Below are 15,819 nucleotides of genomic sequence, written 5' to 3' on the forward strand. Positions count from 1 at the left end.
ACATGATTATACAGATCCATTCCCCTCAAGGAACTTCCAAATAAAAAGAACACATCATCTATGGCAACTGAGAAACATAGCTTTATGTTACCTGTTTTAGAATTATTTCTTGACATTAACATTTTTATGTACCCCCATATTAAGTTTTATGTTTAGATGTAATGCCACCAGGTAGGAATCAAGGTAGATGCCATATCCCAAATCCACAGAGAATCAGAGCCAAACTGTGGGTTATCAAATCTGTCTTTTTATGTGCTGTTACTCATAATATGTGATTTATATACACTACTTTTGAAAGCTGCATTAACTGAAAGATGCTGGTTCATAGAGGGGCAAAGAAGTGCATTTACAAGCTGGCTTGGTTGAACTGTGTTGATTTCTCTCTAGAACAGTCTTCACAATTCTTTGCTCACAGTTAGAGGTCTGCTGAAAGTGACTTGATGTAGATGAAAACAGCTTGCTTAATCATTCCTGAAACACGGGAAAAATTAAAATACATTTTTTTCTTTGTCAAGCAATAAAAACAATGCCAGATTGTTAATGCCTCTTTTGTACCTTTTACTTGAAAGACCTCAAAAGAACATCAAGGAGAATAAAGGCAAAATCTATTCCCCAATGGCATCATTATACATGTTGAAGTCTCTAAAACTAAAACTCTAAAAACATTCATGAAGAGTGGAGAAATAAATGACAGCAAACTGGAGAGTGCATCTCTGGAGCTTTGTTCAACTTGCTTTGTTCAAATTCATTCAAATTGGATGATGAAAAGCAAAGATCTCATTTGTTTCAATATTAAAGTAGTAAATTAGTGAGTGGTGAGTTGCTAATTGTCCTGTAAAGCATTTAGGGTGCCAGGAGTGCCCTGTGGCCAATATTTTAAATTGCATTCTTATGGTTGAAATGAAAGCAACCGTTAGACTAATGTAAAAAAATGTTTTTAATAATTTAAGCTAGTTCGATTCAAACATGATTTTCATTCTGAAATATTTATCGAAGCTCCTGTTTTTATTTGCGATGAGCGAGTTTCATTTAGACTTCAAGGCATCAGGTAGAAATTCGTTTTTAGGGGCTAAAATGGGGAGATAGATTTGCACTCTCTAGTGTTACGTTTCATCCCCGGCTGTGTCTGCCTGCTTCTAGGGTGCAGAATTAGCAGGTTTGGTTAAATTTTACTTGAGTTTTTGGTGACCTTTTCTAATCCTTACTGTTTCATAATTTAATGTCTTGACCTTCGTTTTCCATAGAGCCACCTTAGTGATAAATACAGAGATTTAATAACTAGAACTGGTTGACAGGTGACCTTTCGTACATGGCCATTTCTCTTTGCTGGAGAAACCACACTGTTTTTTGCAAGTTCTAATTCACAGATTTTAATTATCTATTCTATAAGCTCTAATTATCTTGTCTATATGCTCATTCACAGAGAAAAAAAAGAAAGGTTAAATATTTCATTCTTCTTGCTGATTAAAATGTAAAGTGCTTGGCAGTTGTCCCAATATATCATTCAAAAAAGACAGGACAATTCGTCAGGTTCTTACCCAGAGAAGAGAGAAGGGGAATTTTCCAGAGCAGTTGGTAAGGAGCAGGATGGAAACAGTGGCCAGTAGAGTGAGTGATCTCATTAGCTGGATGAGGGTAACTGTGTGTGTATGAGTGTGTATGTGTGTGTGTGTGTGTGTGTGTGTGTGTGTGAGAGAGAGAGAGAGAGAGAGAGAGAGAGAGAGAGAGAGAAACAGGAGAGTTCTTTAGCTATATGTGTATTAATTTCAAGATAAAAGTGACTGAAAAGTAAAAAAAAAAAAAAAAAAAAAAAAAAAAGGAAACTTGCCAATCAGAGAGAATGGCCTGTTAGTTTGGGTAATTTTTCCTTTTTTTTTTTTAACCAGGTAAGGATCAATAGGGCATGTCATGGTAAATTGGTTTCTAGAGCCTATTTAAATAATATTTAAACACAGAAAAATAAAGCTGACTAATTATAAAAATGCACACATTCTTAAAAAGAAGGAAAGAGTAGCCAACCTTCCTCCTACCCTTCCCCATAGGATCAGAGAATATAGGACCTTCTTGGTTTCCTTGGGTTTGCAAACAGAATTCATTTTGTGCCAAACACTAATGCTTCTAATAAAGTAAAAATTAAAAATAGACATTAGGGACACAGGATCCCAATCAGCAAGTGTTCTGGAATCTTTATGAGTACAGAGGAGAGAATGACTACTGAGTTAGAGAATGGCTTGGCAGTCTTGAGCTACCTTGGATTCCCAAGGACTTGAAAGCAGGCATTGTGGGCTGCTAAAGTGTATTTACCTCAAGGAGGTTTTCATATGGGGGGAGATATTCCCTTCGGCCACAGAGAACAGTTTCTAAAAACATCATCTGGCATGGCCTTTTTTACCTCAGACATGAACTATAATCACTTAATGTTTCAGAAAGAAATACAATTCACTGCTGTTATGAAAAAGTTTTGAAAAAGAAATTAAATAAAGGTATGGTTTGCCTGGGTTGCTCAGTTGGTTGAGCATCAGACTCTTGGTTTCGGCTCAGGTCATGATCTCACGGTTCCTAAGATTGAGCCCCCAGTCGGGCTCTGTGCAACAGTGCAGAGCCTGCTTGGAATTCTCTCTCCCTCTTTCTACACCTCCCCCACTCATGCTCTCCTTCTCAAAATAAACAGATTAAAACCAAAAAGATGTGGAGAACCATCTGAGACTAATAAAATTGGTTGTGATTAGTTTGTCTTAGACTGAAGTTACAGCCATATTTCAAATTGAAAATAATAAAAAATTTTCCACATAATTCCATATGCCATGCTAATACCATTGCCAGAGAAAAGAGGTTAATTCTGCTCATATGAAAACCCTATTATTCCTAAGGAGCCTTTCATCAGTTGGGAAACATTGTCCTCTTTTGGTGAAATTCTTGTTCACCAAGTTGTTAAAAGCATCAATTTATAATTTTATATAAATAATCTTAATACAATACTGGGTGAGACTTGAGGTGTTTGCCCATATGTATATTAGGAATAATGCAAATTAATAATAAATATTTCCTTCTTAGCTATGAGTACATTTTATATAAGGTAACATATACTCCTCTTTTTAACCTGAAAAATATCTGGTACCCACTGGATATCATGTTCATCTCAATTTTCCCAACTCTATAATGGGAAATAAAAATGTAACTTATAAAGAATTTATTATGAGAATGAATGGAATTATGTAATAAAGTGCTGGGTAGGGTGACTGGCCCATAATAGGTGTTCAATTATGTTTCTATCAATAAATATAATACACAAAGCTTATTTATCTTTCTCACTGTTTCTTCCTTTCCTCCCTCTCGCATCCTTTCCCGTGCCCAAGACAGGAACCGAGTCCTTTTTTCTTGTAAGGAGGCAAATGTCATGATTCATTTTAGCAGAGAAAAGACTTGTTTTTCAAGGCAATCCCTCAGGCCTTTAAAATAGTGCATGAATGGACCCTAGTTAATCATCGAACTCCACTATGCCTCAGAGCTGTGTACTAAGATTAAAAGCTCACACTGATTAGAATTCTAAAATTATTTTATCCTTCATGCTGCCTTTCACAGAATAAGTACTAAGGAAAAATTACTTGGTTGCTTAATAGATGTCAGCAAATTCTTAACTTTCCACAAGCTGAGTGTTCATAACCAGATGTGCAGGTACAGAGTTTGTATACTTTTGCAAGGGAGAAATACCCAAATCAAATGTAGTGATCTTAGCATTAAAAAAAAAATCAACATACACACACACACACACACACACACATACATATAATATACATACATATAATTTAAATATATATATATTAGAGAGAGAAAGAGAGAATTTTTTTTGTTTGTTTTTTTTGGAGAGAGAGAGAAAGAATCTTAACATGGGGCTCAATCCCACCACCCTGAGACCATCACCTGAGCTGAAATCAAGAGTGAGCCATCAACTCACTCTGAGTAAGCCACCCAGGTGCCTCTCAACATGTTAGATTTTTTTTTTCTAAAATGTTCTTTTAACTTTATTTTTGAGAGAAAGAGACACAGAATCTAAAGCAGGCTCCAGATTCTGAGCTGTCAGCACAGAGCCCAATGCGCGGCTCGAACTCACGGACCACGAGATCATGACCTGAGCCGAAGTAGGACACTTAACTGAATGAGCCACCCAGGCGTCCCTCAATGTGTTAGATTTTAAATAAAAGGAAATGTTTGATGTTTGTGGGCTTTCTTTTAACGGGGACACAATTGCCCAGTCAGTCAGCTGAATATTGCAGCAATCTCGGTTTATAGACACAGTGCGAGCCCAACCGAAGCATTTGCCTTGATGATGTTTTGAGTGTGCAATAAAAAAAGATGAAGAGGTTAAGTTTGTTTTAAATGAAAAGAAACAAAAAATAAGGACAAGGCAACTAAAAAGGAGTATTCAAAATTAAGATAAGGCTTGATAAAGTGGAGCTGGCTAAATCTTTCCAAAGGTCTCAGAAAATTCAGGGCCTCAATCTGGGAAGAAACTGCTTACTGAGGCAGAACCGAACGAGTGGAAACATATGGAATACATTTTCGAGCAAGGGCCCCAAGTCAAATAATATAAATGAGTTCGAGAAATAGCAGTACATTTTAACAAAGAAAGTTGAGATCACAAGATGCAGCAATAAAGCTAATAAAAGGAACGGAGCTAACCAGATAAGAGCAGCTCTTGGGTCAAACCGTCCGTTCATTGCTAGGTATTTCTTTTTTATCATGGCTTACCGTAGTTTGAGGTGTCTTCAAAGGTATAAATGAGTCCCTTGGGCCTTAGCAAGCTCTTGGTGTTACCTGCAGCTTCTGATTATGATTAGGAATGTTTCATTCATCCAGCCCTGCTCTCCCAGCATACTGTAAAATGGTCCCTGCAGCCAAGTGGCAAATAGAGTGTCACCATGTGCAGCCACATCTCCTGCTACCTCATTTAGGAGGTCAGGCAGCTAGGCAGGACAGTGGCCAAGCAGGATACGTATGTGGAAGGCTTTTATGACTCTGGCTATGGTGACAATATATAAAAGAAAGGGACAGTTTAAAGATCACCACCTATCCCCCCAAGCCATTACATTCCTAGCATTCTGCCCAATTACATATTTGTTACATAAACAAGAGGCTCTTGTTGCCAATGTTTGCCCTCAAGTTGTTAGTCAGCTGCTGACCTCATAATCTGCACAGCTGCGGCATCCCGATATGTTGTCATGAAACAGATTGTGATGTCTTAATTGATCACTTTCAGAGGTTACAATTGTCAAGTGAAGCCAGTGTGCTGATTCTTATTAGTTAAATTAAGTCTTGTTACAGCACAACCAACTAATTCACTCTAACAACTAGGAAATCCGATGCAAATTTGTAGAGCAGAACACATCCAAGGCTCTCTCTCTCTCCTTTCTTTTTGATTTTTTTTTTTAATTTGTAGAGGCCATACCCAAAAAAATGCTTTTATTATACAGTGAAGCAACTTCTTGGAACAGAAAATGGAATGTAACCTCCCTGCACCATATGCATCTTGGTGATAAGTTGGAGTGTGCCATATGACACACACAGTTTAAATCAGGCATTGATTTGCATGACTCTAAGTGGGTTTGGAGGACTTAGCTAAGTGTAATGTATGTGAGGCCCTGCTGCAAATCGTCTGGCAGAAAGAATATCGTGTTTTCCTTCTTGCCCTGAAAAACTGTAGGCTCCTAGATGCATGAAGGTCTTAGATCAATGTCTGGTCCCAAGAGGTATCCACTTATGCCACCATCTGACCGTCGGTGAAGTTTTCACTGTGGCACCAATCTACAGGACCCATTTCTAAGTGCACTAATACACTCACTCACCTTGAGCAGACCTATTCTAACCTACTTTTCAGAAATCTTATTGCAGCAGGGGTGAGGGACAGTCCCTCTGATAGCAGAGTTTTAAGACCCTTCATAATTGGTGAGACCTCAGCGGAATATCCAGTCCACAGCTGAGCTGTGGTATTTAATGTCCAGCCCTGTCCAATCCCTATGTGATTCTAACAGCTCAAGAAGTCTCTTTTTATATGGGAAAAAGGAGACATTTCATAAATGGACCTTTGTGGATTCAACAAGTCAAGTTTGTTTTCAAAACCCTTAATTTTGATATTAAATACTTTTGTCCACCTAGCATATTTCACAGGTGCACAATAAAAACTAAAAGAAGTACAGTTAAGTTAACTTAATAAATGCTAGAATCCAAAATACAAGGATGGTCATCAAAGCAGTTTTATAACACACACAAAAAATTCAGATAATAACTAAATACCCAGTGGTGGGCAAACAGGTACATTATGGTATGCCCACAAAATGGAATATTGTGTTGACATTGAAAATATCTCTAAGACTGTATACTGGCATGGGAGAGTTTAATGATGTGAAATTAAATGAAAAACAAAGGTTGCCAAATTTTATAAATGATATTTCTCAATCTGTCTAAAATAATGTATCTAGAAGGAAGAAAATACCACAAAATATTGTAGCAATTGTCAAGTGGCAGAAATATAGAGAGTTTTCTATTTTATCTATTTATTTCAGGTTTTCTACAATGAGCCCATATTATTTCAATAATCAGGAAAAAATAAGTGTTTAAAGCAGTTTGAGTAGTTCTGTTACAACATTAGCTGTGGGAGTCTGTGTTCAAGGCATCTCAAATCTAACAGAGCTGGAAATGTGCTCATTTTCCTCCTCTGATCCTGTCCTTTTCCTCAAGCCTTTGCCTTCTTTTTTTTTTTAAACGTTTATTTATTTTTGAGACAGAGTATGAACGGGGGAAGGGCAGAGAGAGAGGGAGACACAGAATCGGAAGCAGGCTCCAGGCTCTGGGCCGTCAGCCCAGAGCCCTATGCGGGGCTCGAACTCACAGACCGCGAGATCGTGACCTGAGCCGAAGTCGGATGCTTAACCGACTGAGCCACCCAGGCGCCCCAAGCCTTTGGCTTCTTATTTAAAGCCAGTTCCAATCTTCCAGTTGCTTAGGCTAAAAATCTGAAGTTCTCCTTGATTCGTCTCTATCTCTCAGATCTCATATTCCATCTACCGGTCAACCCAATTGGCTCTACCTTCAGAATATGGCCAGCGTGTGGCCAGCGTCTTGCTACCTCCTCTGCTACCTGATGTCGTCCAAGCCACCATCATGCCACACACCATGCCATGATTGTGGCCAGCAGTCTTGTCTCCTCTTTGTCAGTTTTCCACATAGCAGCCAATGCTGTTAAAATACAATGTAGATCAGCCACTCCCCCATTCAGAGCCTTCCAAAGGTTCCTAAGTAAAAGAGCCTACATGATGTCTCCCTGGTCATCTCTCTGACCCCAGTACCCACTGGCTCTCTACAATGCTCTGCCAGGCCACACTGCTCTCTTCCTTGTTCCTCTCCTACCTGCCATGGGGGCGTTTATAGTGGCTTTTGGTTTTGCTTTGCAGGAATATTCCCCTCACCCAAATCCCCAAAGCCAGCCCTCTTACTTTCTTCAAGTCTTTCTTCAAATATCATTCCCCACCCACCCCTAGACCTTTTCTGATCCTTCCACTAACACACACACACACACACACACACACACACACACACACACACACGCATTCTAACCCCCTTCCTTGCTTTAATTTTCTTTAGCACCTGTCTTCATCTATCGTATTATATACTATGCTGATTCATTTATTACCTTTCTCCTCCCCAGTTGAATGTAAGATCTATGAGGTCAGGGATTTCTACTTAAGATTTTCACAACTGAATAAACCCCAACCCCCAGAACATGGTACATCATAGTTGCTCAGTAACTACTTTGGATTCCTACCATTGATAGGAAAGACGTCTTGTTATACAGTTGTGTGGTAATTATGCAGGTGACTTGTCTGAGGTACTTTGCCTCTCCATTTACTCACCTAGATTGAACCTGTTTGTATATTGATAGGTTTCTTGCAGATTACATTTCTCTTTTCATCTAAATCAACAATTCTCAATGAATTAGAAAAGTCCATTTCTTCCCTAATATCAAGTTCAGTGTTCAGATTTCCAATAAATTATCTCAATTCAATTGCTTTCATTTCCTAATTTAGTTACTATATACTGAGCTGTAGTAATCCAAGGACTTCTGGGATTAAAATGAAGAAAACATTGCCTCTTACAGAATTTATGGTGTAGTGGACAGACATAATTAAACAATAAAATACAACATAACTCATAAAATAAGAGCAGTACCCAGTGTGAGAAGAGCCAATGACCAATAGGCCCAATAAAAATGAAAATACAGGATCGAATGTCAGATACAAAATGTGGAATCTCATGGAAGGAAGATGAGAAAGATATATATCAACAAAGTGCATTGCTCCTTTATCACTTTTAAAAGATAGGATGACTTTTCCTCATGTAGGAGGAAAGTAACAAAAGGAATTTATTTGGTTTGCTTGAGAGGCAGGAGTGCGGGGAATAGTGAAAAGAGCAATGGGTTTAGAGTTAGAAGATCTAGATTTGAAACTAACACTGCAACTTGAATCTCTCATCTGCAAGTTCTGAAAGCTGGTGCTTAACCTCAGAGTCTCTGTTACCTCGTTGGTTTACAACAAGGAGGGTGGTGGTTAGGCCAGCACTAGGGATTATCTCTGTATATCCTTTCCCTGAGTTCTTAAAAGAAACCTTTCTTAATCCATCAAAAATAAGCATAAACACAAGGGCCAGTTAACATGGTGATACAAGGAAATTTTTTAAGGGTTTCTGTAAAATTTTTGCTAGCCTGAGACTTGTCTTAAATAGTTCTTGGTTCTGAACAATTTTTCCAGAACCTCATCATTTGCTGAATTTTTCATATTTTCATCATCAACTGCTATATAACTATTCATACATATAAGTAAAATACAGAATTGATGCCTGGATATATTCCCTTTGCATTTCTGTTTTTAGCCACTGTCCTTATTAAAGAGATCAAATCTCCCTATTTCCTCATTTCATTTGAAATTACAGTTTGAAATGAAAAGTCATTATTTAGAATGGAAAACAAATGACTACTTTTCCATTTAATTTTAAAATGACACAAGGGGATAGAAATTATTATTAAATAAAATTATTTCTTAACAATCTATATTCACTTGTTAAATGGAAGCATGCCCCTAGCTTTATAACCCCTACTGTAGGATCGGTATGTATATTTCAGAAACTCCTACACCCAGCAGCTATGCACAATATCTGAATTTTGTCTTCCCAGAAGAACTTGTTTGGATAGGTGGAACTAACTAATGTACATGTTTCTCCCCCTGTCTTATTTCTCTGTTTTTCAGCCCTTGCAACTGGACTGTGACCTCTGCGCCATAGTGTCAAACTCAGGTCAGATGGCTGGCCAGAAGGTGGGGAATGAGATAGACCAGTCATCCTGCATTTGGAGAATGAACAATGCCCCCACCAAGGGCTATGAAGAAGATGTTGGCCGCATGACAATGATTCGAGTTGTGTCCCATACCAGTGTTCCTCTTTTGCTAAAAAATCCTGACTATTTTTTCAAGGAAGCAAACGCTACTATCTATGTTATTTGGGGCCCTTTCCGCAATATGAGGAAAGACGGCAACGGCATTGTTTACAACATGTTGAAAAAGACTGTTGACATCTACCCGAATGCCCAAATTTACGTGACCACAGAGAAGCGCATGAGTTACTGTGATGGCATTTTTAAGAAGGAAACTGGGAAAGACAGGTGAGTCCTCTGAGAGGCAGCCTCGTGTCTTTTGTCTAGCCTTTGTCTTTTTTGCTAGCTCCTTGCTGAGTTCTTTTGCCAGCTATCAAATGAACAGAGTTATTTTTCAAATTGATTGTTCTGTTTTCTTGACTATTGTGATTACTTGATGAGCCAGCAGCTAGGCCCCATTTATTCCACCTACACTACATTCTGTTCTCTCCATTTTGATTGGCTTGAGGATCCAAAAAATACTGGATGCTTCCCCAAGATATCTTTAGATTTGTTCTTATTTAGCTCAATTTGCTATTGGTTAAATTGGATGTTAGCCGAAAGGAAGTCTACACATTTTCTGTTTCAAAACAGACATATTAAGGAACTTTAGGACCTAAACTCCTTTGGAAGTTGTGGTAAAAATTTACCTGAGACTACAAGACAGAACAGGCTACCTGATATGTCCAGGTATCTAATAAGGTTGCACGGCTTCTTGCATGCAAATAGACCCTATGATCGTGAGCACCATAACTTGGTATCTAACAGATATGTTGGTATGTTCAGCAGAATACCATATTGAAATTATGCATTACTGAAAATCATTAACAGTGGATTCTTGAAGAGAAATGAGGTATAAATACCATTTACTCAATTATCCAACAAACCAATTTGCATTTTTCATTACATCCATTTTTTTTTCCATAGCCTTCTGTAAAACACCCTTCCCACTTCTTTGTCCTGAGGCCTATTCACCTCATTTTTCTCCTACTCCTTACATCTCCCGTTTCCTCTCTCTGCTCCCTCTTATTCCCCTTTCCCATATGACTCTACTGCCTACCATTTTTTTTTCTTTCTTTTGAGAAAGGCAACCAGTGTATGAGAGAGAAGTAGAATTATTAGTTCACATTTCTCATTCTAATAAAGAGCCACTGAAGGAAAATATTGAAAACAATTGCAAGAGTTTTAAGTCATGTGTGAATCTTACTTATTCATGTAATACCATGGATAAATTGAGCATTGGCTGTAATTCCAATATTAACATTCTGATTTCCTCAAAATGTATCTTTCACTGTTTAATACTATCAAATCTAAGTTTTTAATTACACTGGGGTATGTGCTTGTGGGGGGAAGTTTCTGATATCTCTAGGTGTAATTTGTATGCTGATAATTATTTTAAAACCTTATCTGGACCAATTCTCCTATTGATAATGTAAGTTGAACATAGCATTTTCTATTTCTGAGCACCCAAAATGCACAGCTTCTAATGAATTGCAAGGCAGGAATAACCATAATGCTGGCCCTTTTCCCTGTTAGAGTTTTAAAAAAGAATCCCAATAGTTAGATTTGAATCAGTGTGGAATAAGCGTTCCAAAGAGATAGGCAGGATAAAGGAGTAGGTATGTAGCACAATTCTATATAAATATGACCATCTCAAGGGGGTTGGAAATTTCTGGTCTCTCATTAGCCCAGAGCAATGCAATTAATTAGATATATTTGGTATTTCATTAGTCATAGTCAGCCCTCAGGGTATCCCCCAGTCATAACTATATGCCCTAGAATCATTTGGGGCTATCAGAGAAGCACTCAGCATGCCATATGCTCCTGTGTATTTATATCATGTTGGCTTTTGCTGTGAGCTTTCAGTGAGACGGCACACTGTCAAAGATATGTGGATTGTACAGCAAGCATTGGGAGAGAATAGCTTTGGAGGATTCATTTTCCTGGTGGCTGTGATGAGAAAAGCTATTTGTATAGTAGGAAAGAGCTTGCTTGGTCAAATTAATGTCCAGGTATCATTCATTTGGTAAAGTTACCAAAATAAAAGTAGGGAGGAAGAAAGCCAAATTGATTTTATAATGCTTCCTTCTGTTTTCCTCACCAAGTCTATTCATGTCTGGTTGCATCATAGAGTCCTGCAACCAGACTGAAAGAGACAACTGTGCTAGTATTTGAGAAATGAGCAGAATGGATGGTTTTGGTAAAATCTGGTTGGATGGCAAAAGGTTGACCAACATGACTTCAAAGGCTGTTATGTGCTCTATAATTTAAATCTGTATCCTAACTTTAGCTGTGTGGATTTTATTGTCTAAGGATTTCCCATAGTGATCTGATGTTCATTGCAAAATTTCAAACAAGGATTTTTTTTAACATTTTATGAAGGAAAATGTCAAAATTATAAAGTAGAGAGACTAGTGGTGTAATGAACCTCTGTATACTCACTGTTTAGGTTGAATAACTATTAACTCGTGGCCAATATTGTTTCATCTATATCCCTACACGCCTTCTCCCTCCCCAAGGATTATTAAGAAGCAAGTGCCAGACGTCATGTTATTTTGTTCATTAACATTTCAGCATGTATCTCTAAAAGATAAAGATTCTTAAAAATAAGTACAATGCCATTGTCCTACATAAAAACCAGCAATATTTCTTTAATAACATTATATAGTTTGTTTTCAAACTTTTCCAATAATCTTATTAATATTTTTAAATTTTAATTCAGATTAGGATTAATTAGCATTAAGGTCCATACACTGTTCAAATCAGGATTAGCATAAGATCTATACATTACAACTAATTGATATGTCCCCTATATTTCTCTTAATCAATATCTCTCTCCCCCCATTATTGAAAAAAAACTAATCATTTGTACTATACAGTATTCTACAACCTAATTTTTGCTAATTGCACCCTCCCATGGGGTTTTTTGTATATTGGTATTACTATAGTGAGGCTTTACTGGATTCAGGCCATATTTTCTTCTTACCAAGACCATTAAGTGGTACTTCTATCAGCAGGTATACTGACTGACCAGTTTTCTCCATTTACGTTAGCAGTCATTAACGATCATTGTCTAGATTCAGTAGTTCATTAGAGGTTGTGAAATGGTGATAGTTCATGTTTTCATTTATATTAGCTGAAACTTTATAAAGAGAAACTTGTCCTTGTTAACTTTTTTTTTAAACCAAGAGATAGAAGATAGGACCAATCCTTTTTCTTTATCAGTTCTAAGGCACTGGTTCCCTAGCATCCTCCAAGAGTGACCAGTTTATTACTATCAATGTTTACATATTGACATATATTTAACTATATTTGGAATATTTTGATTTATTAGAATTATGTCTTTACGCTCAAAGTGTCCTACTTTGTGCCATGGGAACCTCTTCAAATTAGTTTTGGAGTCCTTTTGACATGCCTTTAGTAATTTTGGATAGCTTCTTTGATTCCTGGTATTACAGGTTGATTTAGGCTCTTCTTGTACAGATTCTGATGCAAAGCTAGATCCAGACATTTCTCCAAAGAACTTTGGTCCTTTTAGTATTTAAGAGAGCAAAATCTTGGTGCTACATGTGTGCATTGCCACTAGGTTTGTCTTTGTTTCTTGGCCTTTTCATTGGACAAAGCTAGTGTAGAAACAATGCCTATATTGTTCAAAGATAAAATCATCATGATTTCAAACTGAAACTTCCGATTCAGATTCAGGGCTATCATGTTTTAATTTTACCTCATGTATCTTACATGTGTTTCTCCTTTTTGCCATGTTGGCAATCACAGGTCCTAGAGACACCAATGTAATTACTCATTTGTTTCATTCCACAGCATACACACAACACTCTTAGAATAACATCACAACCAGCAATATTATTAGTCAGCATTTTCAGATTCTTTTACATCAAAGAAGACGCATTAATGCCAAGCATTCATGGGGGTCCATGCTCACAAAATGTGTGTTACTTATACCCTAACAAAAGTTTTAAATATTTTTCTCCTAAGTAAATAGGAATGTGGCCAGTGGATATGTCATTGCAGACATGAGGGAGTAATGAAGAAGGACCTCAGTTTCATTTGACTTTTGTTGTACAGCTATTTTGGTTGATTTGCCTGAACTTACTGGAACTTTTTAGCAAGTGCTCATTTTCTTCATCAGGTTTTTAACAGAGAGGTTATGTCACCATTATGATGTATAATTTATAGAATCTAAAAAAATTGTGTCCCTAGTAGTTAAAATGATTCATGGTAGGAAAATGACTAAATGGAGTTTCTCAAAGAAAAAATTTGACTCTCAGCTTGCTTCTTCAAATTGTCAGAATCTTTTTAAAGAAGTATAAACCTCTCTCCCACGTAAGGTGGGCATATTTTCATTTTGTCCACTGCTTTTTTTTTTTAATTTGTCTTTAGGGATTCTTCATTGTGGAAACATGAAGTAGTAAAAGAAATGTATATAGTGTTAAGTTTCTTAGAATAAGTTTAGACCAACTCATAAGCATATTGGAATACTTTTTTCAAACCAAATGAAATTTAGTTTGCTTTCTTATCAGTTACTGACTAAAATTATTTCGCTTGTCACTTAGAAAGAGTGACCTTATGGGAAAGGCTGAGAAAAAGAAAGAGAAGGCAGCTTGTCTTTTCTCTCTTCATCTTCTGGGGCCCAGTTTTCTTTGGAATTCTAGGTCTTTCGGACAGTGGTCACCTTTACATTTTCACTTAACCAAATATTTTTCTAGGAAACAACCTTCAACAAATCAGAAAACTTTGGAATTAAAGGTCTTATATTCAAAATAAACTGGACCCAAATGGATCTTTCTTCCCTCTTTGAATGATTGGTATGCATAAATAACATTAGCCTGCTGACATTTACACATTTGCATTAATACATCTTAAGACTGAAATACCCTCAAGGTGATGTCAGGCTGACAGTGGCACATGGCGCCACACTCAGCATCTGAAGAATGCGATTATGTGCCTGGCCATGTACTGACACAAAATGAATGTGAACTCTCCTGGAGAAGCAGTAGAGAGCCAGTGGGAGCTATTCTTCTTACCTGTAGGCAGGTGGGCAGTTGCAGCTTGCCTCCCACTTTAGAAATACATTGGCAAATGCAAGCACATTATTTAATTAAGTAATAATTGAGAAAGCTATAGTCCCCATTAAAAACGCAAAGCTAATTTAGGGCTGATAAGGGCCCTGAGCTGCCCTAAATAGGTCTTAATTAGCTGGCACCAATGTGGCTCCGCCTTCAGGGATGGATGAAATTAATGAAAGCTAGTAGCAAATAGATCAATGTTTTAAGATGTTACTGCCTCAGGTGCAGAGGTTGAGAAGGGAGGGAGTTACTTTTAAGGATTGTTTAGGAAACAGGATGCACAAAAGTCACTTTCAGAAAACACTATCAAAATGGCAAACTGATTCGTAAATATCAAGATGGCTGCCATGTTTAATATTTGCCAGCATGTTCCATCCTTTCCCACTCCATCCTAAGGAGAGAAAAATCAGTGAGGCGTCATTTCTCACTGCCTTCTGTTGGAGACAGGTTTGTCATCTGGCATGGTTTTAAGTACAGCCTGGGTTTTGCTATTTCAGCTTGGCCATTTTGAAAGTTTCTTAGGATTAAGTTGGCTCACATCCCTTAGGTTTGCAAACCCTTAGTGGCTTCTAGAGTGGGAAGAAGTTTCAAGTCCCCTCGCCCTGAGAATTTGGGAACTCTCTGAGAGTCCCTTCCATTGGGTTACAAGGCAGGTAAGCTGCCTCAACAAAAGGAGGACAGCAAGGGGCAGGGGCAAAAACAAAATCAAAATAGAAGAAAAAACTGTGCTAGCCTGAGAGTTGGCCACAAGGCACCGAAATGTGCCTAATTCACCCAAACTAGTACTGTTTTTCTACCTGGACTCTGAAAACAAAGATGTCTAGTTATTCATAACTCAGAATAAATAATAGGTATAACTCCAGGAAATCCTGGACCAATAGAAAATAGGCAAAGTGGAAAGATTCTTGGACTGAAAGGCTGGGCACAGTATTAAAAATAGTATTTTTCTTTTTTTCCTTTTTGAAGATGGTCTTTGAAAATTCAGCATCTCAGCACTTTTTCAAGAGCAACGTTGACACACCTCTGTTAAAATGAATTAATGTTCCCATCCCAGCTGATATATTTGGCAGGAACAGTAAGTTCACATAGCAGTCATGGGCAGACCCACAGGACTCCTGAGTCAAAAAGTATAATAAGGCATCCAGGGCTCTGTTTTCATGCTAACAAGCATTGGGAAACAAGGGATTTTGTTTTTCCCATTATTCATGATGGCATCCAATGACTTACATTAGGCTTCTTCTATAATACACATCACTGAAAATTAAAAATTCAATAAAA

At 37.6% G+C, this 15,819-nt stretch overlaps 1 protein-coding gene across 5 annotated transcripts in view; it reads left to right on the top strand.

Annotated features, from left to right (window-relative positions):
• The window catches only part of ST6GALNAC3 (ST6 N-acetylgalactosaminide alpha-2,6-sialyltransferase 3), a 528,557-nt gene that overhangs the window by 322,374 nt on the left and 190,364 nt on the right, over positions 1–15,819 (top strand). For all 5 annotated transcript variants that reach the window (XM_027058840.2, XM_027058839.2, XM_027058841.2 and 2 more), the window contains exon 3: positions 9,297–9,706. In XM_027058840.2, the coding sequence (XP_026914641.1) occupies positions 9,297–9,706 (410 nt within the window). The remainder of the gene's footprint in view (positions 1–9,296; positions 9,707–15,819) is intronic.

This window comes from Acinonyx jubatus, chromosome C1, assembly GCF_027475565.1.
Source record: "Acinonyx jubatus isolate Ajub_Pintada_27869175 chromosome C1, VMU_Ajub_asm_v1.0, whole genome shotgun sequence".
Lineage (NCBI taxonomy): Eukaryota > Metazoa > Chordata > Mammalia > Carnivora > Felidae > Acinonyx > Acinonyx jubatus.